We start from the raw sequence: 27,717 nt of genomic DNA on the forward strand, positions 1-27,717 counted from the left end.
TTTCTGATCCAGATTCACCTGATATGGTTCCTGAATGCCAGAGTAGATGAGCTGACCAGGCATAGTCTTTCAGATCATGAATGGCATCTAGGTAACACATGGCATCTTCCAGCAGTGGTGACAACCCTTGCTAGATCTTTTTGCCGCAGTTGTGAATTTGAAATATCTAAATTTCTGCAGGAACACTTGTTAGGAGATGCGTTCCAATTGGAATGGATCTCAGGACTCATGTATGCCTTCCCACTCCTCCCTCTCCTTCCCAAGTTCTGAATAAAACCAAGGAAGACCAGGCCCAAGTCATCAGACGACTCCAAACTGGGCCAAGTAACTGTGGTACCCAGAACGTCTGGGCATTGTCACCTGTCCTCTGATCAGACTATCACTTCTGGAGGATATTCTGTTGCAGCAAAAGCACATGCATGGAGATTGAGCAGTGGCAATTGACTGTATTTGATCTGCTGTCTGAGTTGGTGTATGTCATCTTCGTAGGTGTCCTTCCACTAAAATCAATTTACACCAGCCACTGGGACAAATGTGTGGCCTGGTGTGGCGTTCATCAAATTGGTCCTTTACACACAAAGCTGTCTGGCATTCTCTTGTTTGTTTTGTCTTTGGCTCAGCAAGACCCTGTAGTGCCCGTTATCAATGGTTGTCCGCCCATTTGGCCTCTCTGTTTAATGAACCAATCATCCTCGTTTATATCACCTGTTATGATGAGATTTATTAAAAGCATTTACTTACATGTTCCCTTGCAAGCCTTTGTGAAGCCAAGTGAGACCATAACTTAATCTTGCTGTTTTTCTTGTGTGCGCCCTTCGAGCTGATGCATAGTTGCTTGTTACATCTCTGAATTTGAAGACTGTTTTTCTTGGTGTCGAATGCCTTCTTTCGACGATCATCTTCTCCAGGTGAATAATTAAGTTGCTCATATTAAATGGGGATCTTCTATGAAATTGAAACCTTCTTCACCGGGGTTCTCTCTGGACCTTAAAAAGGCTACACACAACTGTAAGCAGCTGTAAATGGGGAACACAATATGAAATTTCAGCTAAAGAAATCTGCAAAGAGGCTCTGAAAAGCTTTCACAAACTCATTTGGAAAGCTCAGGCTACTCATGTTTTCTCTGCAATTAATGCCCCAAGGGAATTCTTTGAAATTGTCCACTAGTTTTTAGCTCCCATTGCATATTAACAAAAATCTACTTCAAATCACTTTGTGATAGTTTACTGAATTGTTTTCACAAGATTAAAAACATCTATGCTAATTTTACTGACTCCAATGTTTCACCAATTGAACCTTTTTCTCACAAGAAGGCAGGCAGGTTGGCTGGCCCTAGCTTAACAGCTTTTAAGAGAATTTCCTTGGAGGAATCTGGTCAGACAATCGTGAATTGCAGGTTAGGTTCACCTCTCAACCCTTGCCGCCCCCCAGATTCTAAAATCAGTCCTGCCAGTCGTAAATCCTGTCAGAAATAACCTTTTTAGTCAGTCTCTGGATTTGAGGATTGTTCTATTAAGCTTTAAGAGAGCTCAGTTACTACCTCTTCAGAAAAAAACAAATGGCGATCCCTTGATCCCAAGAAATTCTAGAATAATTTCTCTTTTTCCAAGTGTTTGAGACACAGTCCCTTAGTCTCTCCCCACCCCTTTCAAAATATATATAGCCCTCAAGGGAAGGTAGTGGAACCTTGGTGCTTCAAAATTGTTATATATCAATGGCACTCATTTGATGCAGTGGCAAAGTGGATGCAGTAGAGCTGCTTAAAATTAAATTCAGATAAGTCTAAAATACTAATCTTCTGCAACTCTCCCAAAGCTGCTTGAGTTGCATAGCTGATGACCAAAGAACCTTGCAAAATCACCTTCCCCTTCTAACCCTGTAAGGAATCTGGGGGTTAAATTTGACCAAGAGCTTTCCTTTGAACCCCAGATACAAGTTATTGCGGCCTGTTGTTTTCCCCCACGCCCTACTAAAATCTTTAAAAGAAAATCTTAAATTCCTCCCTGACCACACCTGCAAAACTATTGTTTACTTCAAGATTAGATTGTGGGAACACCCAATAATATGGAGTTTCTGCTGGCCTTACCTGAATGCTGCAGATGGTGCAGAATGCAGCCTCAAGGTTGATTCTCAACTTGTCTAGATGGGAGTCCATCTCCCCATTCCTGAAGCAACTTCACTGGCTCCCAGTGGACAAAATAAGTACATTTAAGGCTGTTATGATCAGCTAAAGTGCAGTCCTAATAAGGGTCCCTCCTACCTTAGAGATAGCTTTATGGAATATACCCCTACTAGATCACTTTGATCTCCTAAAGTCCACTTCCGAAGGCAACTTAGTAGAGGCTGGCTATGTTCATGACATTGCCAGGCTGGCTATGGTCTATCAGTTCATGGCAGTGCCAAGATGCTTTTATTGGAGAAGCTATTGCACTCTACAGAAGGCAATCATTCATTCATTCCTTATTCTCTATGCATGAGTTAAATACAGGCACTTTAAGCGTACCTGCCATACAGCACCCTTTTCCAGGTCAAGTTGGTGCTGAGGACACAGGCAATATTATTGATGGAAGTCGTGACTCCCTTTCACATTAGGCAGTGCATCACTCTGCTCTGTCAGTTGAACCCCAAAAGGTGTTTTTACATTGAGCATACCAAGGAACTCCTTGTCAGCTTTTTGTGGGGTTCGGCGAAGTGATGAAAAGGAAGGCTGTGCAGAAACAGACCTGGTCAATAAGGATAGTCCTCTGCAACAAGATCTGCTACGTACTGGCCAAGGAACAGCTTCTGGAAGATCTAAGAGTCTCTTCCACCAGGCCTTAGGCTGCTACCACGGCGTTGGCTAGTTGCGTGCCTGTCCTTGACATTTGCCTGACTGTGAGCATGTGTGCATGCGTTCATGAAGCGCTACTGCCTTAACAGCCAGATGGAGTGGGAAAGACATTTTGCCCGTTCAGTCCTGCAGGACTATTTGGTCTGATCCTCCACCTCGGGATGTATTGTTTTGGTATCTGTTCTAAGGTGAGGAATCTGTAGTTAGAAGTATTCATCAGAAGAACAAGTTACTTACCTTTAGTAATTCTCATTCTGGTGGATACTCTAACTGCAGACTCTTCACTGACCTCCCACCTCCCAGTTCTGTGGCTAGGCCTCTTTTTAACATGTAAAAAGGTTCCAAGTTAGTATTCAGCACACAGCTAGCAACAATTTTTCACTTTGCATCGGAGGGCGCAGAAGGCAAAACTAAGAAACTAATGTCCATGTGCAGAGGTGGCGCTTACAGGCTCTCTACACCTTCACTTCCGGTCGGGCAATATGGGACCAATGCAAAGTCGCATGGTGCCATCTAGCAGCCCTCAAGAGCACTGATAAGAAATGTTTCTGTGTTCAATCTGGTGCCTAGGGAGTCTTCTGCAGAGGAATCTGCAGTTAGTTAACAGTATCAACAAGAAGGAGCATTACTGAAGGTAAATTACTTGTTAACTTAGACTTTTTGTTTAGTAGTCATACTGAGTATGAATTGTCAGAAGCTTGTGATGCTGTGACAGACCTTTGAATTAAGTAGTCTCAGTTATATACCCCCAGAGAGCAGGGCACCAAACTGAGGGCTTAGTTACTTCAGAGGGCCCATAGATTAATTAGTTCACAATATGTTTTGTACAGGTGTTGGTTGATCTCTCCCAGGCCTCTCTTAAAATAATTCATCCTTTGCTGATTCTTCTTTTTCTAGATCTTTGAAGATGCATACAAATCCCAGCTCAGTTGTGTGGTGGTGGATGACATTGAACGGCTCTTAGGTGAGTGAAGTACTTAACACAGTTTGAAGCTACCCCTTATAGCTGTGAAATCGGTTTATGAAATCTCTGGTTTCTCCCAGCCTCAAGTACAAGAACGATTTGTCTTCGTTCCCCAAGTTCATGGGCTGAGAGGCAATCTGGTTCTGCATACTGGTGATCTTATAATGACCACCTTACTGATTTGCATGCAGGTTATTTTCTGGTTGTATTTTGGCCATAAAAGTAGAAAATTAAGAGCTGTTAACATAATTTATCATCATGAGATCGTCATAAATAATCATAACCGCAACATATACAAGGATGTGCAGGATCCCAGAGTGCTATGTATAAAGTGAATCAAAATGTTATGTCTACATTTTGTTTTCATTAAAAATAACAGTCAGTTTTAGGCATCCTTTATCGTTGCATTTGAGAAAAAAAGAGAGATAAATTAAAACATATGTGCAGAAGACTTACTGTAAAATAATTGGTATATAACACTTCAAGGCAAAGAGTCTTCATCAGAGTCCGTTGATAGATTTCACTAACAGTTAGCCCTCAGTTAGTTTTCCTGCTGCTCTGTGGAGGAATGATCTTTGAACACTTGCACCTCTGGTCTTTCATTGATTTTTCTTAACCCTTCTCATCAATATTTTCATTGTATCTTCTTCCGCTATCATCATACTACCCTTTTGACTAATGTCCCTCCACTGGTGTGGATGTGCTGAGCAAGGAAGACATTGATTGGTGTCTCGCGTGTATTCATGAAAGTCCCATAATGGATGAGTATTAAGTGTTTCATAAAATGTTCTCTAGGAGGCTGAGGGCGGTTTGTAAAGCATTTACAAGACAAGATCATTGTCCTGAGAAAATGATTTAAGTCTGCCAAGATGGGAGTGTTTCCTTGATTGAAAAAGGTTCACAGCTCATCAAAAACGGAGAGTGCCAAGTGGAGATGAAGGATGAGCTACACCTACCTCAGAGTTTTATAGGCCATAATCTGATAGCCCTATAAACCCCTAGAGTTCACTCTAAGATGCAGCACCATCACTGTGGATGTTCCATTCAACATCAGAGACACCATTTACTATCCTTGACTTGGTTGCTGAGAACCGCAACATCATCTGTGTCCAGGTTGGCATTTAGTAAGCCAAAGGAGACACCAAAGTCACTGGGATCCTAGGTTAAAGGCTTAATGCAGTGCTCACCAACTCCTGCACTAGCCTGCCGCTAAGCCTAAGGAAAAGACAACCCTTGTGCATCTAAGCTTATTTGTACTCATCCGAGTTAAATATCTCCCATTCCAGGCATTCAATAAGTTGGTGTACAGAAGTGCATGGAGACAAACATAGTTTCCTTAGGTCATCATAGGAGTCTAAATCGCTCTGTGCCCCCAAAATACAGGTTTGGACTCAAGTTGAAGGTGAGATTCACTAAGATACATACCAAATATCCTTTATCGTCATCTACTGTGCCATCGGCTAATGACGCTGGTGTTTGGATCCACTGTAGAAAACGTGGGGCTTCATAACCCAGTCTTTAGGAATGGCAAGTGCTAGAGTTTTATTGGACAAATAGAATTTATAATTGTGGTAATCCGTTGATGCTATAGAAAAATGCAAGCCAGCATACAGAGAACTGACTCTTTTGGATTCTGTGAATGATGGCCTATTTGGGTCAAACCAGTTTATTAGGAAAGTGGCTGATGGAAGACCATCAAAACATTCAGCATACATATAGGTAACATTGACTTGCAACACCAGTCTTCGGGAGTTAAGATCAGTATTGGGCATGTTTCTGTTCAGCACCAACAGTACACCACCGCCCAATGCAACTCATTGAAGAATGGGGCAATCGGACAGATGCTGATTACAGGTAAGTAAGAGCAGCTTGGGGGGCAGTCTCTGGGGGTTGAAGCAAGCAATGGGCAGGGTACAAAGCAGCACCGACAGTACACCACCAGCGACACTGGTGCGGCCGGGTGCAGGATGCCAACACAGCGTTGGATACCCAATGTTAAGCAATGGAGTCCGGCCAAATCAGAAAAGGGCTCCGGGCTCAGGCTAAGAGGCTGATCGAAGGAAACCAACAGCTGGAGAGGTAAGATGCGATGCTCTGGGACATAGGGACACCTTTGGTCCACTTCACCCAGGCCCAGGGCTGCCAGGTGCAGGGGTGTCTTTTGATGTTAGACACGATTTACCAGAGCAGGTCACAGTTGAGGGGATCTCTGTGCAGAAGCTGCAGGTGATGTCAAGGAGTCCGGGAGGGGTCAACCCACAATGGACTCGGGCTCTGGAGCGCTGGGGAACCTCACTGGGACCGGTGGGCCACTTGGGCTCGGGCCAGAGGCGTCGGGTGCAGAGGTGGAACCGGGAGCAGGGTTTCACAGCTCTTCGGGCCACAGGGCCTTTCATGAAATTTGTTGCTGATGAACAGTTCTGCTGGTCTCAGGAGATCTTGATCTTTGTCGAAGGCAGATAGTCCTCCCAAGGTTTTGGAGGTGCTGGGCTGCAGGACAAGTTGTCTTTTGGCGCAGGATCGTTGAGGGCTGAAGACAGGCCGTTAGGGTTGGGGCCAAGTCAGTAGTTCTCTGCATTCTTCTCTGCTGGTGCAACTCTGTGGTATTTGGTTCTTCTTACGTCATCAGGTTCTGAAGTTTGGGGTATGGGAATGCCACCTAAATACTAGATTTGGGGGTGTTACAAGGAAGTGGGAGGTAGTGGCCAATGATCCCCTTACCCGGGGTGTCTTCACCCTTTATTATGGCCACTTCCTGTTGGAGGGGGACATAGTTCTAGCCCTGATTGGATAAGTCCCACCATCTTCAAGATGGTGGGCACTGAAAAGTGTACTTCACCTCATCTCCAGCACCTGAGGGGTGGAGTTGGCAAAGGGGGCACACCTGCCTCCTGTTCTCCTGGCAAAAGGGGGGTGAGGACAGGATTGGGGCCTGCTCCTTCCTACAGGAAAGGCTAGGGTCGCGTTACAAAGGCGGCAAGGCCTTTGAAGCTTCCGCCCACAGATGGCTCTTCCTGACCAGGGGGAGATGTGAACACCTCCACCCAGGTAAGGCATTATTCTCAACTTCTGAGCATGCAGACACTCACCCGATTAGGTCCGAACACTATCTGGTGGTAGCAGGCTGGCTTAGGCCACTTGGTGACCACACTAAGGGTATGTAGGTTTCAGGAGACCGCTCTAAGGTCTCCTCTTTGTGCAATGTTCAATACATTTGACACTGAGATCAGTGCAGGTTTATTAGGACGAGATATTTGGTACCAAACATCTGTGGTTACAGGGCAACCATCATGGGGCTAGAAAACTCATTATAAAGAATGTCCAGCCCATGTGCTCAGTATGGTTTCCCTGGGCACTTGTAATATCTAATAATGGACTTAGATAGAACAGGAACATATGTGCTCATGCACTCATGCCCTCACATGAGGTATAGTGCACCCTGCCTTAGGGCTGTAAGGCCTGCTGTTGAGGTGACTTACCTATGCCTCGTGCAGTGTGGTAAAGGCATGGCAAACAGGGATGTGTGCCATGTCGACTCTTCACTTTTCTCTGCACCAAGACATGCAGGCTGCAGTGGCAGTGTACACGTGCTTGGTGAGGAGTCCCTTACCGCGGCTCAATTTGTGCTGCAGCCCTTAGGCACCCTCTTTAGCCGCAAGGCCCTTGGTATCAGTGGTACCTTTTACTAGTGACTTATATGTGCTCTAAAGTGGTGCCAGTTGTGGAAGCAATAAACAACTCTACCGTTTTTAGGGAAAGAACACAGGTACTGGAAACTTGGTTAGCAGGGACCCAGTACACTTCAGTCAAAGTTGCATCGAAAACCAGACACAAATGTGTGTGTGTGTGTGGGGGGGGGGGGGGGGGTACTGGAACAAATACCCAGTTCCCTACAATACCTCTCATAGTTCTCCAAAGTAGTAATCTGAGCGGTACAAATCACTATACAAATATAAAGTGTAGGCAATATATACAGTTCATGTTACAAAGAGGGATACACTCTTCAATGAGAACATTGAAGTGAATAGGGACACAAACTAGAAAAATGCACACACTGTTCCTAATTCAAGAAGGTATAATTGATGTTTGAAGTCTCAAATTTGTGTTACATTCGCAGAATAATGCCATGTTCGAGGCATATGAGCTGCAGATTATACACTGTGCATAGATCGCCATCTGGTGTTGGGCCCGGATGTTTGCAGTTTGTTTTTCCTCTTGGAAAGTCTTTGGAAGTCACGAGGTTGGTGACTCCTCCTTTGGTTGGTATTGCGCATGGGCTTCGGCTCCATCCTCAGATTGTTTTTTTCTGCCATCGGGCACGGATGTAATACTTCGCGCTCCGGTTCCGAACTTTTCCAGTTCAACGATCGACGCAAAAATCCTCGCCCATCGAGATCCTTCAGATAATAAATCATCTTAATCACCTTCTCTTCGGCACTTCTTCGATTCCGGTCGTCAACGGTGGCCTTCGGGCCTATTCCGGCTCCGGTCTCGGCTGATGGAAAGAACTCCCTTCAAGAAGTGCCCTCGATGTGGGTCCAAGTTTCCCCACACCGATCTTCATGAGGTGTGCAACCTCTGCCTCTCCCCTGAACACGAGGCCCGAGACTGTCCCGCCTGCAAGTCTTTTCGCTCTAAAAAGACTATTCGAGATCGACGGGCTAGACGCAACATGGCGCACTCCTCGACCTCCGCTCCAGTCGACATCTTCGGGGACGACGTCGAAGCTCTGGGACAGCAGAACATCGAAGAAGAGGACGACGACCTCGTCAGTGCTTCCGAGGCAGACGACTCAGATGTGGAGGACATCACCCCGGCGCAGAGGGTCGTGAGTACAATACCCCCTCCCACACCCACGCCGATACCCAAAAAGGCTTCGGTCACACCTTCGCCTTCGGGCCTAGGCAAGACCAAGGATACTGCTTCTCACACCCCTCCTTCAGGCCCGGTAAAGAAGCCTATTAAGCCTTCTGGCGGCTCGGGCTTGAGCCAGCCTACCAGCGGTACCGAAAAACACCCTTCGGCACCGAAGAAAAAATCGGCCTCCACCTCCACACCGAACCCAGCACCAAAGCCTTCGGTGTCAAAACCTGCCCTTCCGGTGCAGACCAAACATCACAAGGCCCTCGGCACCGACACTCCCGTGCCGAAGCCTTCTTCGGCACCGACCAAAAAATTGGAGGTCCCAAAGAAGCATGGCTTAGACAAACCTAAAAAGCCGTCGGCCCCGAAAACTTTGGCGCCGACCGAACAACCAGTGTCGCAAGAACTTTTCACACCGGATCCTCTGCAAAAGACACTCACCAAGGATCCAAAAACTGGACATTTGACATTGTCTTCAAAAAAGAGACACTTGGACAAACCAGCTCCACCTCCACCTCCAAAGAGGAAAGACACTGCTACCTCCCCTTTCAGAGTGCCTTCCCCACCTCCTCCACCCTCCCCACCTCCACCTTCTCCTCCCCTGCCTCATCATTCCCCAACCTTGTCTCCTGTTCCAGATGATTTAGGAGACCCTTATTATGATCCAGCAGATGTGCCACAAGACCCCACCCCTACTGGATCTCCAGACCCATGGGACGACTATAACAATCCGGACATCCCAGATGTCCCACAGGATGACCTTTACCCATCTAGGCCATCCCCACCTGAAGATTTGTTAGGTTTACCACCTACTACAAAGGGCGGCACACTACCACGGGGTGGAGTTACATACTGACCCAGTGGAGGAAGATTTTCTCCTAGACACCTTCGATAATGCACATAGGTCCACTGCCATTCTACCTATGTTAAAGGGAGTAATCAAACATGCACCGGAGGTTTTTAAAGACCCTGTCAGGGCCAGGGTCCTAAACCCCCGTATAGAGAAAAAATACAAATCCGCCCCCACAGACCCTTCATACATTAAAGGCCCTGCACCATTGGATTCCCTAGTGGTATCTACAGCTAGGAAGCGCTCAAATTCTCAGGCGTCAGGCGAAGCACCACCACCTGACAAAGAGTCCAAGCTCCTAGACGCGTCAGGGAAGCGCACTGCGTCACAAGCCGCCAATATATGGCGTATCGCCAACACGCAAGCGCTATTGGCCAGATACGACAGGGCGCATTATGATGAGTTAGAGACCATCATGCACCATCTCCCTGAAAAATACAGGAATAGGGCTAATGAATTGATCCAAGAGGGAAAAACAATAACTAATACCTCTATACGCTGTGCCCTAGATGCAGCAGATACAGCCTCCAGGGCCATAAACACCAGTGTCCTCCTCCGTCGCCATGCCTGGCTCAGAGTTTCAGGTTTTAAACCTGAGGTATAAGCCTCTATATTGAACTACCCATTCGACCAAGATCATCTATTTGGCCCAAAAGTTGATGAAGCCCTCGAAGATGAAAAAAGATACTGACACGGCGAAATCCATGGGAGCCCTACAGTCGCACACTCCTAGGCGCTCTTTTCGCCGCTCTTCCTTTTGGGGCACGGGCAGGGGCTACTCCTCGGATAGTGCATCCACGTCATACAAATCCCCTCCTCAATCTACCTTCACAAAGGGTTATCAAACAGGCGGATACAGAGGCAATAATAATAAGGGCAGAGGCAAGACAAATACCGCCCGCTCTGCCACACCGCCTACCCATTGACTTTCCCCCGCTCCCTCCAGACCATTCCACTCCGGTCGGGGGCAGAATACAACATTTCCTTCACGTCTGGGAGACAATCACCTCAGACAGATGGGTGACCCAAATTATTCATTCAGGGTATTGCCTAGAATTAACATCTACCCCCCCAAACATTCCACCCAGGCAACGCCCTATGTCTCAAGAACATGCTACGTTATTAAAACAGGAGGTAATCTCCCTCCTGCAAAAACAAGCCATAGAACAGGTCCCCATAAATCAACAAAATTTAGGGGTCTACTCCCTGTACTTTCTGATTCCAAAGAGAGACGAGACTCTACGACCTATCCTAGATCTCAGGCCTCTAAATACTTACATTCATTCAGACCATTTTCACATGGTAACCCTTCAACAGGTTCTTCCACTCCTCTCCCAGAACGACTTTCTCACCACTCTGGACTTGAAAGACGCATACTTTCACATCCCAGTACACCAGGCTCACAGAAAGTACCTCAGATTTGTGGTGGACGGGCAACACTACCAGTTCAAGGTGCTCCCATTCGGGGTAACAACAGCACCAAGGGTATTCACCAAGTGCCTAGCAGTAGTGGCTGCACACCTCAGAAGACAGCACATTCACGTCTTCCCATACTTGGACGATTGGCTAATAAAAGCCACGTCCTACGAACAATGTGTGCAACACACCGCCGCTACAATCCAACTGCTTCACCAGCTAGATTTTACAGTGAACCATCAAAAGTCCCACCTGGTACCATCACACACAAAACAATACCTCGGTGCTACCATAGACACCTCAAAAGCCATAGCCTATGGAATGGAATGGAAAGAGAATTTATATAGCGCGATGGCTACCCAGGGGCGTCCCAGCGCTGCAGAGGAGAGTAGGTTGAGCCGGAAACGCTGGATTTAGTGGAGCTGAGGGAAGATTTAGGTAGAAGTTTTATTAAAGAGCCAGGTCTTTCTTCGGAAAGTGAGTAGATTGGATTCTGATCTGATTGGGAGGGGGAGAGAGTTCTAGATCTTGGCCAGATTGTAGGAGAGCGATCGGCCTCTACATCTGGCTCTTCTGATGCGTGGTACTGAGGTGAGGTGCAAGGTCGCGGATCTGAGGGGGCGATTGGGATGATAGGCGTTTACCAAGGGGTGATTGATGGAAGGGCCTGTTCCCCAGTAGGAGCGATGTGCAATGCTCTCACAGGGAGCCAGTGGAGATCCTTGAATCTGGCTTTGACTGAGACTCGGCGAGGGATGTCGAGAAGGATTCTTGCCGCGCAGTTTTGAGTGATTTGAAGTTTGTTGAGTGTGGACTGTGGGGCCCCAAGGTATAGGGCGTTACCGCAGTCGAGACGGGATAGAATTAGTCCTTGGACCATGATCCGTCTTGAGTGAAACGGAAGGAGAGGGAGGATTTTTCGAAGTAGTCTCATTAGCCCGAAGCAGGTGGCGGCAAGCTTGGTTGCTTGGTGGTTGAATGTAAGAGTTTGATCCAGCCAGATGCCTAGACTCTTGATTTGTTCCTTGGGTTGTGGGGGGCTGCCTAAACAGAGGGGCCAGATGGAATCAATGGATTTCATGATGTTATTTCCAAGGAGCATTACCTCTGTTTTATCCCCGTTTAGTTTTAAACAGGAGCCTGACATCCAGGCGGCAACTCCTTCCAAGCAATTGTGTAGGCTGTGGTGGGAGTTGAGAGGTGGGTCCAGCGCAACCACTAGCTGTGTGTCGTCCGCATAGGTGACAATTTTCACACCGAAGGGGCGGACGACATCAGCTAGAGGGCTAAGATAAACATTAAAAAGGGTGGGACTCAGGGAGGAGCCCTGAGGCACTCCGCAATTAAGAGGTTTACTGGAGGAGGTGAAATCCTTCTCAAATACTTGGAAGGATCTGTCTGTGAGATAGGATCTCATCCAGGTGAGTGCTGTTCCTGAGATTCCTATCATGCCAAGGCGGTGGAGTAGAATGTCGTGATTTACAGTGTCGAAGGCGGCACTTAGGTCGAGTAGGACGATGGCCGCAGACCCGCCAACGTCCAGGATCCTTCTTGCCTCCTCCGTCACTGCTATTAGGGCAGTCTCCGTTCCATGACGAGGCCTTAAACCCGTCTGGGTGGGGTCCAGTATGTTGTTAGATTCCAGGAAGTCGGTCAAAACAGAATTGACGTGCTTCTCAAGAAGTTTGTTGAGCCAGGGTAGAAGGGAGATAGGTCGGTAGTTAGAAGGATTGGTTTGATCGAGGCTGGGTTTCTTTAATAGAGCTTTGACCATAGCTCTTTTCCATAGAGGCGGGACAATGCCAGTATGGAGGGAGGAGTTGAGCAGGTCTTGGATGGTAGGTGAAATCTGACTGGTTATCGGGATGAGAACCCTAGGGGGGGCTGGATCGGTGGGTGATCCGGATTTGACCTGTCCCATAATCTTTTCTAGGTTGATTAGGTCTAGTGACGGAATGCTATTGAGAGCATTGAGTGGGACTGTCGTGGGGCCTATGTTGGCGGTATCGCTGGGCGAGGTGGCGGAGTGAGAGAAAGAGGAGTTGATGACTTCTATTTTATGGTGAAAGAACTCCGCTATCTCCTCACAATGGGTCTGGGTATTGTTGTGATCCTTTGGGGTCTCGGGAAGTTGCAGGAGGGATTTAGCTATGCAGTAGATCTCCTTGGGTTTAGAAGCTGCCTTGTCGATCTTCTGTTCGTAGTATTTGGCCTGAGCTAGTTTGATATTTGCTTTGTAGTTTTTGATAGCTGCTCTATAGTTCGCTTTGTCTACTGGGAGATAATCGAGGCGCCATTTCCTCTCGATTCGTTTGCAGGCGCGTTTAGTCTCCCGTAGATCCGTCGTGTACCATGGGGCTGTAGGGTTGCCCCGCTTGGGATGGGTACTTTTTAGTGGGAGTACTCGGTCTAAGGAGCTGGTAATCCATCTGTTGTAATTCTCGTTGCCCTGGATGGGATTAGAAGTGTTGACAGGTTTGGTGCGCTGTAAGTTGTCCTGCCATTCAGGTAGGGGGATTTTGGACCAGTTGCGTGACTGTTGAATCGTCGGGGGTTTAGGAAGGGGGTGATTGGGGAGGGTCCAGGTGAAAGGAATGAGGAAGTGATCGGACCAGGGAAGGGGGGAAGGGTTTCCAACGTGAAGGTTGGGGCAGTTGCTGAAGATGGGGTCTAAGAGATGGCCTTTTAGATGAGTGGGCCCAAGGACACGTTGCTGTAGTTCGAGGGCATTTAGGCTGGAGGATAGTTCTCTAGTGTTTGGGTCGTTCGGGTCGTCCAGATGGATGTTGAGGTCGCCCAAGATTGTAAAGTTAGCGGAGCTAAGTGCAAGGTTTGCAGCTATCAGAGCAAGATTGGAAAGAAACTGACCTTGTGACCCTGGCGGGCGGTATATGAGCATACCAGAGAAGGTATGTGTGGGGCTGAATTTTATATAGAAAGGAAGACATTCACTGTCTGGAAAATGCACGGGGGTGCTAGTGACTTCGTATCCTGTTTTATGGATTACTGCTAGCCCACCGCCAATTCCTTTTTTGAGGTCAAGGCGGAGTATTTGGTATCCAGGTGGAAGGGCTTGTACCAAATCGGGTTCCGAGTGTTCCTGCAGCCACGTCTCTGTGACGAAAAGGATGTCTGGGCTTATTTCCTCTAGCATTAGGGAAATTTCCATGGAGTGTTTGGGGAGTGATCGGCAATTGAGCAGGAGCATAGAGTATATTGTGGGTTTCATTTTAGGATGGGGTGAGAAATGAAAACCGCACTGGTTGCAGGCGGGGTGTTTTATAGATGGGTCCCATGCGTGTAGGCAGGGTGACCCTGCGGCCTGATTTAGTTGACGAAGGGAGTGAGAACTATAGATGATGATCTGGCATGGTGGATGAGCAGGGGGGGTGGCCCCTGGCCCCGGACGGGCGCAGACAGGCTTACCTTTGGCGCGCCCACAGCGCGCTTCCGCTGCGCGTCCGGGGATTACACATTTATATATGAGGGGGGGGGGCGTGGCCTCTGGGCCGTGGGCGTGGCCTGTGGGCTGAGGGAAGCAAATGGCGGCGACTACCACTGTGCCGTGTCAGCGTTCAATCGGCTGCGCGGCGAAGCAGTGATAAGGAAGTTTGAGGTAAGCACTAGGAGAGTGCAGTGCAGGTTAAAAAGCAAAGTATTTGTGACAGTTTTACAATTTTTTTAAAAATCGAGCGTCTCCCGGCTTCCGCCTCAGGAGAGTTGTGCCTCTGAAATGCGTGCTCTTGATCAGCGCGCTTTAAATAGCCGGGGCGAGGGGGTGTGGGCCGTGGGCTTGGCCTGTGGGCTGAGGGAAGCAAATGGCGGCGACTACCACTGTGCCGTGTCAGCGTTCAATCGGATGCGCGGCGAAGCAGTGCTAAGGAAGCTTGAGGTAAGCACTAGGAGAGTGCAGTGCAGGTTAAAAAGCAAAGTATTTGTGACAGTTTTACAATTTATTTTAAAATCGAGCGTCTCCCGGCTTCCGCCTCAGGAGAGTTGTGCCTCTGAAAACCTATCCCAATCCTGCCAGGATTGCAAACATACAGGCTCTGCGTCAGAAATTCATATTTCAACACTCTCTCCCAGTAAGAGTGTTTATGCAACTGATAGGCATGATGGCCTCTTGCATTTTCATAGTACCCCATGCAAGACTCCAGGTGCGTCCACTCCAAGAGTGCTTAGCGCGCCAGTGGAACCAGGCCCAGGGGCAACTGACAGATCTGGTGTTGGTAGACGGTCGCACCCATCGCTCTCTGCAGTGGTGGAACACCACAAACCTTTCCAGAGGTCGACCGTTCCTGGACCCGGTTCCACAAATAATCCTGACAACAGACGCATCGCTCTCCGGCTTTGGAGCTCATCTGTTACATCTGACAGTACAGGGCACATGGACGTCGCAACAGAAGTTACTCCACATCAATCATTTGGAGTTACTGGCAATCTTCCTAGCCCTAAAATCCATGTACTACATTCAAAAACAGGGGGGCACACACTCTCCACAGCTCTCTCAATTAGCACAGAGCATATGGAGATGGGCAATTCCACAGAAAATCTTTCTCCTGGCCCAACATGTCCCAGGAGTCCAAAACACCGTGGCAGATCTGCTCAGCAGACAAACGCAACAAATTCACAAATGGGAACTTCACCCACAGGTTCTTCACCCGTTCTTTCAGAAGTGGGGGCATCCACACATAGACCTATTCGCCACCCACGAAAACAAAAAATGCCCAAGCTTCGCCGCCAGATATCCACACCCATTGTCCAAAGGCAATGCGATATGGATGAACTGGTCAAACAAATTTGCATACGCTTTTCCACCTCTCCCACTAATTCCATTAGTGGTGCGAAAGCTACAACAGCTTTCCCTAACACTGATCCTAGTAGCTCCAACATGGGCCAGACAACCGTGGTACACCACACTGCTGGAACTCTCGGTAGTACCACACCAAAAGCTACACCTCTCACCATGCCTCCTAACCCAGAACCATGGAGAGATCAGGCACCTGGACCCAGCTCAGCTCAACCTTGCTATCTGGCTCCTGAGGTCCTAGAATTCGGATACCTTAACCTTCCCCCTGATTGCATGAATATTATCAGGGAAGCTAGACGCCCTACTACTAGGGCATGCTATGCTGCAAAGTGGAAAAGATTTGTTGTTTACTGCCACAACAACACAATCAATCCTCTAAATGCGTCCATACAGCACATCATATGTTACTTGCTCCATCTACAAAGGTGTAACCTAGCATATACATCCATTCGGTTACACCTCGCAGCAATTGCTGCCTACTTACAGAACAAGCAGCACCTATCCCTTTTCAGGGTGCCTGTCATCAAAGCTTTTATGGAAGGCCTCAAAAGAGTAATTCCACCCAGAGTACCACCCTCACCTGTCTGGAACTTGAATATAGTTCTCACAAGGCTAATGGGACCCCCTTTCGAACCATTACATAAATGTGAGCTGCAATTGCTCACATGGAAAACAGCATTCCTAGTGGCCATCACTTCCCTTAGAAGGGTTAGTGAAATACAAGCACTCACCATACAGGAACCTTTTCTTCAAATGCATCAGAACAAGGTTGTACTCCGCACCAACCCAAAATTTCTACCCAAAGTCATTTCTCCCTTCCATCTAAACCAGTCGGTAGAATTACCAGTCTTTTTCTCACAACCTCAAACCGTTGCGGAAAGGGCTTTACACACACTGGATGTTAAAAGGGCCTTACTTTACTACATCCAAAGAACACAACCTTTCAGAAAAACCAAACAGCTATTTGTCTCTTTCTCTCCACCACATAAAGGCAACCCTATTTCTAAATCAGGGATAGCTAGGTGGATTGTAAAATGCATACAGATTTGCTACCACAAAGCAAAACGAACGCTATCTGTTCCCCCTAAAGCCCACTCTACAAGGAAGATAGGGGCTTCTATGGCTTTTCTAGGAAACATACCACTAGATGACATCTGCAAAGCAGCGACATGGTCAACACCGCACACTTTCACAAAACATTACTGTGTAGATGTGCAAACCAAGCAACAAGCTAGTGTGGGCCAGGCTGTACTAAAAACACTGTTCCAAACAACTGCAACGGATGCCGTGGTCGCCGCTAGGGTTGGGTACTGCTATATAGTCTATGCACAGTGTATAATCTGCAGCTCATATGCCTCGAACGGAATATGCTACTTACCAGTATGCATCTGTTCTTGGCATGTAGAGCTGCAGATCTATACACGCCCACCCGCCTCCCCGGCTACCTGTATCCGTTCCAGTCTATCTTATTTAGATACAACACACATGGGTTTCTTTACTGTTATTAGTACGCTCCATCTTTCCCTGCTGGCGAAAAACAATCTGAGGATGGAGCCGAAGCCCATGCGCAATACCAACCAAAGGAGGAGTCACCAACCTCGTGACTTCCAAAGACTTTCCAAGAGGAAAAACAAACTGCAAACATCCGGGCCCAACACCAGATGGCGATCTATGCAAAGTGTATAGATCTGCAGCTCTACATGCCAAGAACAGATGCATACTGGTAAGTAGCATATTCCTTTTATTTTAGAAAGTGTGAGCATACAAGAGGGAGTGATGTTGGATGTTTGAGTGACCTCAAGGCAGGAAAAGGCAGGAAAAAGTGAATGAGGTGAGGATGAACAAGAAGGTGAACGTGAGGATGCAAGGGTGAGGGAGGAGGGGTTATTTGTAGATAGGTTGAGAGTATGTTTTTTATATGCGTGCGAGGCTGGAGTGCAATATAGAATAGGTGTCTAGAGCAGATGTGGGAAGGGGAGATTGTGGCTGAGCAAGAAAGAGACTGGGTGGAGGTGAAAGAATAGAGTCTTTGAGGGTGGTCATGTGCATTAGGCTAAAGATGAGCACATTTAGGGTGACGTGTATGTGTGGGAATGGTTATGTGGCGATAGAATGAATCTACAGAGGCTGAGCAAGTAGAAGAACAAGGCGTGGTGTAATAAGGTGGCATCACAAAGTAAGACATGGGGATTTGCTAGAGTTTGCCGTTGCAAACCATATTGAGATTTAAATGGTGCCCCCTGAAGTGTAGCCTGTTAAAGCAGTGGCAAGAGCTCTATAGGGTAGTCATATGGAATTCTGAATGAGACAGACTTCAATATCTATTTTGATACTCTGGTGGATGATAGTAAAGATGGAAGTGCTTATATTTTGTGCGATCAGCAGTATCAGTCCTAGTGACAACACCTGTAGTGTCTTCAGAAATCAGTAGTTGCAGGAGTGTGCTGTGTAAACTGTAACATTTCACAGTGTTCCAAAATTTGGCCTGTTGTGTGACTCCAATAGTTTTTTTTTGTATCTCTGCGGAAGGAGAAATTCAAAATGCTCACCCTGGCCTAGGTTTTCTCTGCCTTCGACACAGGAAATTGGATAGCACTGTTGGACATGCAGGACGCCTAGTTCCATCTTCCGGTCCTACTTTTCTATCGGCGCTACCTACTGTTCACAATGGAAGATGAGTATTTTCAGTTTGTTGTCCCCTTTGATCTCACCAGCGCGCCTCGGGTGTTCACTAAAGTGATGGTAGTGGTGGAAGCACCTTCGGAGGTCAACTGTGCCATACTAGAGCAAACTTCCTATCATCAGATGCTTCCATTCATCAAAGCCATTCTGGACACGGCTCAGTTTCATAACTTTCCCCGAGAAAGAGAATCCATTCAGGCTATGACCTTGATCTTTTAGCCTCAACCCTGGATTTCAGTGAGGTCAACTCTGAGGCTGCTGGGACTGATGGCTTCCTGCATCTTGCTGGTCTAGCACGCTAGGTGGCATATGCTGGCTCTGCAATGGGATCTAAAGTCCTAGTGCGCCCAACATTATCAGTCCCTCTTAGACCATGTTCTGATCGAGGAGAGAACAGCTTCAGTGGTGGTTACTGGACCACAATTGGATCAGTGGCAGGCCCCTTTCCCCTCAGAGCTGACAGTGGTGACAGATGCATTGCCTCTGGGTTGGGGCTGCCATTTAGGAGGTGGACATTAGAGCCCTCTGGTCACTGGCAAAGTCCCAGCTCCACATCGGCTTTCTGAAGCTGAGGACCATCCGCTTGGCATTGAAAGCCTTCCTTCCGAGGCTAGTACAGGTGCTCACCGACAACACCACTACCATTTGGTACTGCGTTAAACAGGGTGGGATGGTGTTACAGACCCTGTGGTAGGAGGCCTTGCACATCTGAAAATGGCTGGACCATCAAGTAAGTTTCTTGGTGGTGAACCACCTGCCAGGATCTTTGATTGCCAGGGAGCACAAGCTCAGCCATCAATGCCTGTGGATCACAAATGGCGGCTACACCCGGAGATGGTGCATGGTCTCTTCTGTGAATGGGGAGAATCTTGGCTTGATCTTTTCGCCACCACTAAGAATGCTCAATGTCAGCGCTTCTGGGTGTTATAGTTTCCAAGGAGTCTCTCGCATAGAGACGTGTTCTGCCTTGAGTGAAACATGTATGCTTTTCCACCAATACCGCTCTGGCCCGAGTTCTCAAGAAGATTAGAACAGACCGAGCCCTAGTCATCCTAGTGTCTACGGATTGGGCATGGAGAGTTCGGTATCCAGAGCCCATTGTCTTGAGCATATCTCCTGCAGTCAGGTTTCACTTCTGGCAGGACCTACTGTTGTAGAAACAGGACAGGGATCTACACCCTGGCCTTCGCACTCTCCACCTTCATGCTTGAAGATTGAGCTGCAACAGCTGAACACCTTGGACCTTCCTCCGGAGGTGGTTGATATCATCTTGTCAGCCAGGTGTCCCTCAGTAAAGACTGAGGACAAATTTCTGGCTTGGTTAAATGGACCCCTTTCAGGCCAAGTTATCGGACATTCTGTTATTTGTTCTGTCTTTTACCCAGCAATGCTTTGCTTTGGTTACAGTTAAGAGTTATTTTCCGGCCTCTTCTGCCTTTGTACGGTTGCCAGATCAGCCCTCATTGTATAAGTCGCTGGTTGTGATGCAATTAATGTAAGAGCTGCAACACATTTCCTGCTTCTCCTTTCATTATGCTCCAATGGGACCTTAATCTAGTGTTGAGTTATTGATGTGCTCTCCATTCGAGTTGTTTTACAGCTTTTCTTTGCTGCTCCTTACTTTCAAGACTGTGTTCCTCATTGCCATCACCTCGGTATGGTGTGTGAGTCCGCTTCAAACTCTTTGTGTCAATCCACCTTACACTTCCTCTTCCCAGACAGACGGGTTCTATGGACACCAGCATCCTGCAAAAAGTTCTAACGCCGTTCCACATTAGTCAAACCATCACCATGCAGGGGTTTTTATGCTCGGCCTCTCCCTTCTAAGGAGGAGAACAGACTTCATCGCTTGGTCCCAGAGAGGTGCTGATCTTCTACATAGATCATACCAAAGACCAACGGGTGGACGATCAGCTCTTTGTGAGGTTCTCTGGAGCAAAAAAAAGCATGGCACTGCAGAGAAGAACCATCTCCCGCTGGATCGTGCTCTGGATTAAGATATGCTACACATTAACCAAACACCAGCCTCCATAATGACTGTGTGCTCATTCTACCAGGGCCATAGTTGTTACCACGGCTTTGACAAATGGAGTACCTGTCCAAAACATTTGTCAGGCGGCTATATGGGCCCCTATATACATCCACAAAGCACTATTGCCTGGACAGTCGAGATCGCAGGGAGGGGCATTTTTGCCAGCTCGGTCCTGAAAGACTTTCTGCTTTGAGTACATTCACAAACCCACTTTTTAAAAGGTAGTGCTTTAGTATCTATTCTAAAGGTGAGGAATTTGTGGGTGGAAGTTTCAAACAGAACAGGTTACTTACTGTTAATAAATCTGTTTTTGGTAGAAACTCTATCTAGCCACAGATTCTTACAGGGGATGCATATCTGATTTGCCCGCTATAGCCAACGCTTTCACCTCCCATTGCATGGTTGTTTTCCCACTCCCCTGATCCATCCTCGGGGTGGCAAGCACATCCACCTCTGCCTTTGCTCATCTCAGTAGAGCTCCCAACCACTGACTCAACTTTGGTGCTGTGTGGGATTTCCATGCCATTGCTATGCATCATTTTGCCAGAACATTGACTAAATCTGTGAACCTTGTGAAGTATTTGGATCCTTTCGGTCAGGGCATTAATGCCAGCAGGCTTAGCAGTGGTTCCCACTGTACCATTTTTCAAACCAACTTGCTAGTAACCTCAACTACCTCCCTCTAGAACTGGGAAATGACCGGGCATTGCCACACTATATGGGAAAATCCTGCCTGTGGGGATTGGCAGCTAGGACATATGGAATCTGCATCCTCATACAAATGGGCTATATGTGTAGAGGTGCAAAATGTAGAGTAATGCATTGTAAGGGATGAATTGGTCAGGTCCCAGGTTGAACTTGTCATGGAGTTCCGGTAACATACAGTGATTTCCATGTATTTAGAGGTCTCCCAATTCAGTGACATCTGCTGTACGTCACATATGGCCGTGAGGAGATGAAAGCAAGGAGGGGATCAAAGTAGGAGTTTGGGTGCATACAAGTGTCTTTGGTATTTGGTGTGTATGTACCATTGCCTACAATGTCCCGCAGTCTAGCCCAGTTTGTGTACTACTCACTGCCAAATTACCACAGGCATCAACAAGTGTATTATCTCAGGGACCCGCATGTCTCAAAAAACATCTTCCCTTTCCAGATCCAGGCTCGGCCACCTACCTACCCACTGCAACTGGGCTGCAGCATAGTATAGTTCATAGCTGGAGGCCCCTAAACCACCAGCATCATTGGGACATTGTAGATTACAGAGGGCAATCTGTGTCCTACCCTACCCCCAAATCTAATTGGAGAGAACCTTATGCAAGTCAGTAAATACCTTTCTTATTAGCTGAACTGGGAAGTGCAGAGAAGAAGTAAAGTAATCTAGGGAGGACCAGCATTTTAGATATCATTGTCCTACCCATTGGGGAGAGCGGCAAGGACACCCAGAATTTCACAGACTGACGTGTTGATGCTAACAGCCTGCCCAGGCTCCCTTCAATTAAGTCAGCACCTGAATGATATACATTTTCCCTCATGTATTTAAAGGTCTGGAATCTCTGCTCTAGCCCTACCAAGGAGAGCACAACGTAGTCCTCATCCCATAAGGGGTTGGATTGGAGAGGGAAACTGCTTTCTCACTGGAGAATCAGAAGCTCAATCTCATTTCGAATCTATGAAGATTGTTTTCATGGACTTTCAGAGAATCCATTCTCATTAGATCCACTTAGCCAATAAGTTGGTAGAAGTATACGTTTCCAAGATCCTGTCTAAATATTTTTCCTCATCCAGTTTGTTAACCGGCCATAGATATCATGACACAGGCATTTATTGCTCTGCTAAGTAGTGCTATACTTACATCTTTATGTGCCATTGCTCAGTGGCACCTGTCTTGTGTACTTAGTTACCCTATTTATCATATGTTTTTTAGGTTTAACTTTGTTTTACTGGCATTCGCTTCAAGAGGTAAACAAACAATCCAACGAGGACATATATACTGTTCATGCATATCAAATCGATGAAAAGCCCCCTCTTGTGTGACAAAACCTAGGAATCCAATAGTCGCCACAAATATCCCCCTCCCTTGCTGCCGCACAAGTTGTCCTGCAGCAGTCAAACGGTGAGGGACGTTGCTATATTGCCTTTTAGAAAAGTAAAAGAACCCCCCCTCTGTGCCCCCCCCCCCAATCCCCTCCCCCACCCTGAACTGGTGTGCCTTCCTAGTGTTCCAAGATGTGGCATGGTGACAGGGCAAGCCCTGTGTGACTCTCCGCAGGTTATGGTGCAGGGGCCAAGCTTGTGAGCCGGAGGAGGCGAAGATATTTAGGGCATGTAATCTCCTGCATTTCCATCGATAGTAAAGTAAGCAGTGGCCGCCAGGCATCGGTAAAGCTAGCCATAGTGTCAGAAAGAGAGGTCTATATACGCTCCATTCCCAGGACATACCATAGTTTATGTAGCCACCCCAGTCGTGTCGGTCTCCTAGGTGAACCCCAATGTGAGAGGATGTTCTGCGTAGCAGCTCCTAAAGCTATCCCCATAAGTCTGCCCCGCCTGGACTTCAGTGGGTACATGATAGGATTGGGCAGTCCCAAAATCACGTAAGCAGGGAAACGTGGAATCTCAGTATCAAATTGGTTATCGATGTCGTCTAGCACCTCTTTCCAGTAGGTCTGGAGTTCTCTGCATTCCCATAAAATATGTACCAGAGTGCCATCCTCCCCGCAGCCACGGCAGCACAACGGACTACGCTCTGGGTTCCCCCTATGCAGGCGTGCCGGGGTTAGATGCCAATACATGGCCACCTTAACTGCTGCTTCCCTGCTAGCCGTGTTACGCTCTGTGTGGTTCGCACGATAATAAATTTCCGCCTGCTCTTTGCTCGTCAGTTGTCTCCCCAGCTCCCTCTCCCACCTTCTCTGGCCAGCAGTTGGCTCCGCGGGGGCCCCCTCTCTAAGCATGTCATAGATATCATTGCCTTGTCTGTGTTTTTAAGGTATAGCCACTTCTCAAACTTAGTGAGCGTTCTAGCTACATTAGGGCGAACATCCGCGTGTAAGAGCCAATGTCTGAGCTGGAAGTAGCGAAAACGCTCTGAGTCAGGGAGTCCATAAACGCTTTTGAGCTCATGAAAGGGGAGGATGCCCTCTAAGTCAAAAAGATGGCCTGCCGACCGACATTCAGATGCCCTCCAGACAGAAAAAGCACTAGCTTCCACTCCTGGGGAAAACTCTTTATTATCAAAGAATGGGGTCATGGGAGAGGGGAATGTCATCAAGCCCCGCCGTACCGCGACACCGTCCCACGCTCGCAGCAAAGTCTTCGTAGCAGGGGAATCCCGAAGGCCGGGGGGTCTGTGAGACCGATGAAGAAAGGGGACCTTCCAGAGATCCATTTGAGCTATTGACCTGTCCTGGAAAAGCCAGCTTTTCTCAGATTCAGGACGCTTCCACTCAACTAAGTATCTCAGTTGTGCTGCGCGGAAATATTCTAAAACATTAGGGATGCCCAAGCCCCTCTCATCTTGCTTCATGTAGCCCAAGTTCTTGCGTAGCCGGTGTCTCTTCCACCCCCATATAAATTGATTGATAGCTCTCTGCAGAGTTGACAGTGTGCCCGGGGACGGCCAGACTGGAATGTTTTGAAAGAGGTACAAAGCGTGGGGCAGAAGCGACATCTTGACTGCAGCTACTCTGCCCAGCAGAGAGAGCGAGTGCCGTTTCCAAGCATTCAGGTCTTTGACAGCGCGCTGTACAAATGTAGAATAGCTAAGATGAACCGTGTGGGACACCGACGCCGCAAGTTCTATGCCCAAGTAGGGGATGGAAGAGTAAACGGGTATGCCCGCGTCTCGTCCATTAACCGCTGAGGAATCCGGACCCTCCTCTCGAAACCATAGGATTGAGGACTTCCCAATATTAACCCGTTGTAGGAGAGTAGGATCTGCACTTATGTTGCCCCCACTTTTTTTCTGATGTTCACACTGGTTTCTCGCTATAGTTTGGCTGGGTCCCTGATAATCAGGGCCCCAGTCTCTCTGTTCTCTCTAAACAACTTGGAGTGCATATTAGATGCACTAGGGATTGGATACTGTGGTACTTTATGAGCCCCTAGTATATGGTACCTTAGGTACCAAGGGCATAGGTACTTCACAGGCCTACCAGGGGCTGAAGCATGTATTATGCCACCCCTGGGAAGCAGATTAAATCTGACACCACAGGCCTGCTACTGCAGCCTGGGTGAGGTAGTGTTAGCACTCCTCACTGAGGTATAGGTTCCCTATATCTCACCTTACACACACATATAAACCTATCAGTCACCCCTAAGGCAGGCCCTATCAATCCTGAGGGGGGCAGGGTGCTTGGTTTTCCATGTGAGGGGGTGCCTCTGCCTGAGCAGGGCCCCTCTGCAGCCCTCAGAGTCTATTCTCTGTCTCTGTTTGTGGATGCGGTTAAACCATATACTCTTAAGTGCATTATAACCTAGCGGTAAATGCTAACTTTGGGATGGCTGCATCAAAACATGTCGTGTTTGGTGTCAAACGCCTTGGAATCATACCCCCACACCAGTAACTGGTGTGGGAGTATGATCTCACCCTTCTAGAGGAATAGACATGTACCTACTGTGGAAACATGGTAGAAATCTGAAAGAGCCTGGGATCACAAAATGGATGCCACCAGCACAGACACTGGGCTGCCCTCCTGCTGCTGACTGAAACTCGCAGTGGAGGAGGCCCAACAATAGGCATCCTGTCACAGGGAGGTGTCACCACCTTCCAGACAGGATTTAGTGTATTGGGGCTGGGTGTGTGCACTCCTAGAGTGCTTTGAAGTCCTGCACTGGGGGAGCAGTAGGCTCCTCTGTGCATATGCCAGCTCAAACTGGTTCAGGGGCTACCTGCCCCTGCTCTGGCGTGAAACTGGACAAAGGGAAGTGGGTGTAACCACCCACTCCCCTGACCCTCCCAGAGGAGTGGTCATAAAGCTAGTCCCTCCCTTTCCTTTAGTATAAGTTAGGGAATCCTTGCCATTGCAAACTAGATATCCCTGGACGACGCTCTACAAGAAGAATCCTGGACCTTCGACATTCCACTACCTTTGGAAGACTGAAGAATCTCCCTTGGAGTCAAGGAGTGACTCCCCTGCTTGGCAGGCACTAACACTTTGAATCAACGGTCGCAAACTTTCCCGCTCCCGCTGGAGTCCGAAGTCCTTGCAGCCTCGGAAGTAGATTTCCTGACTTCGCGATGGCCATTGTGAGTCCCCAGCAAACCTGAGGCGAGTGGACCCCACGAGTGACGAGGAACAGCAATACCCGGGTACCGTGCACTATTGTCGAGTGAAACCCCTTCACGACGTTCTACGAACTTGTGCATTGGACCTCCCGCGGCTGTGTTCTCACACTGTACATGTCTCCCGTGGGTCCTTTACTTACCTGCCTTGGGTGGATTAGTGAGGCCCCAGCGATTCTAAAGGCCCTAGGCCTTGTCCCCTTGCAAGTCGACATTCCTAAACCTCTTTTTAGGTCTCGCCTGACCCAGCGCATGCGCTGGTCTGGCAAGACATTTTGTGAGGGCTCCAAAAAGTGCTACCAGGCCAGCCTAGAGCTACAGTGCATGTGCGCGGGCACGCGTGTCGCGCTTTACCGCGATTAATTTCACTTTCGCGGCCGCTTTGATGTCGGACACCACACAGGTATATATATATAAAATATATATGTATTTATGTCTAGACACACTCTACTAATCTCTTTATGAGATTAGAAGTCAGGAACATATGCACAAATCAATGTTTCACAACAAATTAAGCCTCACGGAGAACATCAAAGCGCACGGCCGCTTTGATGTTCTCCGTGAGGCTTAAATAGATTGCAGCAGTTAAAACAAGCATTGGCATAGTCAATACGTCTCGCTTTTGGGACCTTATAAGTGTTTAGTTATGCAACTGTTGCATGGCCAAACACTTATAAGTTCCCAAAGGCGAGACCTATTGGCTATGCCAATGCTTGTTTATTATATGGTCTGGTACGCCCCTAGGGCCCCAGCCATATAAGTGCTTAATTTGTTGTGAAACATTGATTTGTGCATATGTTCCTGACTTCTAATCTCATAAAGAGATTAGTAGAGTGTGTCTAGAAATAAATACATATATATTTTATATATATACCTGTGTGGTGTCCTTTCATTTGGTAATTCAAGAGATTATAAGGTAAAACAAGCTGCTTTACATTCCTCTGAGACTTAGCCTGAAGGCTGCTCTCCCAGCTACCACTAGGATAGCTTTCTTTAAAAGGTTGTCTTAAACCTATCTACCATAAGAGTCGAATTGGACTTGTGCAAGGTGGCCACTAGAACTAGTGACCAGCATATGCCAGGCCAAGTTCTCACACCCGTAGGCCTGAGACCTGACCAAATTCTTCCAGTTCCTGCAAGAAGGCAGGGACCGAACACGCCGGTGATATCATCGGCGTATAAACTAACGGCATGCCGTTCTCCCCCAAATGGGATGCCCTTTATCTCCGGATTGTCCCTGATCCTCTGCGCTAGCGGCTCTACATACAAAGCGAAAAGGAGGGGGGACAGCGGGCACCCTTGCCTGGTTCCCCGTTGTATCGCAAAAGGCGTGGAAGTTACCCCGTTCACCCTAAGAACCGCCCTGGGGTTGGTGTAGCAGCTCGAAATCCACGCCCGGAACCGGTTCCTGAAGCCAAAATGGGTCAAGGTTCTGTCCAGGAAGCGCCAACCTACCCTTCTCGGCGTCCACCGATAAGAGAAGAGCGTCCATTTTAGTGCGATGGGCCTTGTCTATGAGATGGAAGATACGTTTTGTATTGTCACTACATTGCCGGGCTTGTATAAAACCCGACTGATCTGGGTCAATTATCCCCGGCATAAGGGGACCTAGGCGCGCTGCCAATATCCCCGTGAACAGTTTGAGATCGACGTTAAGCAATGAAATGGGCCGGTAGGAGCCACACATGGAGGCGTCCTTACCTGGTTTGGGTAATACCACTATGGAGGCCAATAGCATCTCCGGGGGGATCGTACCTGGGCCCATGAAAGAATTGAAGAGTCGGGTAAGTACTGGAGCTAGAAAGGCGCAGAACCTCTTATAAAACCCAGCCGAAAATCCATCCGGGCCCGGGGCCTTCAGGAGTTTAAGGCGGGAAATAGCCCCCACCACTTCCTCAATGTGTATGGGAGCATCCAGCGCATCACTGTTGAACTGGTTTAGCGCCGTCGTATGGGCCCGTTGAAGGTAAGCATCTATCTGCGGGG

General features: G+C 47.9%; 1 protein-coding gene across 6 annotated transcripts in view; it reads left to right on the top strand.

The window, feature by feature from the left end:
- LOC146869905 (vesicle-fusing ATPase-like) overlaps positions 1 to 27,717 on the top strand; it is a 1,998,451-nt gene that overhangs the window by 1,535,045 nt on the left and 435,689 nt on the right. For all 6 annotated transcript variants that reach the window (XM_085624087.1, XM_085624086.1, XM_085624090.1 and 3 more), the window contains one exon: positions 3,728 to 3,794. In XM_085624087.1, coding sequence (XP_085480213.1) covers positions 3,728 to 3,794 — 67 coding nt within the window. The remainder of the gene's footprint in view (positions 1 to 3,727; positions 3,795 to 27,717) is intronic.

Source organism: Triturus cristatus, chromosome 1_1, assembly GCF_964204655.1.
Source record: "Triturus cristatus chromosome 1_1, aTriCri1.1, whole genome shotgun sequence".
Lineage (NCBI taxonomy): Eukaryota > Metazoa > Chordata > Amphibia > Caudata > Salamandridae > Triturus > Triturus cristatus.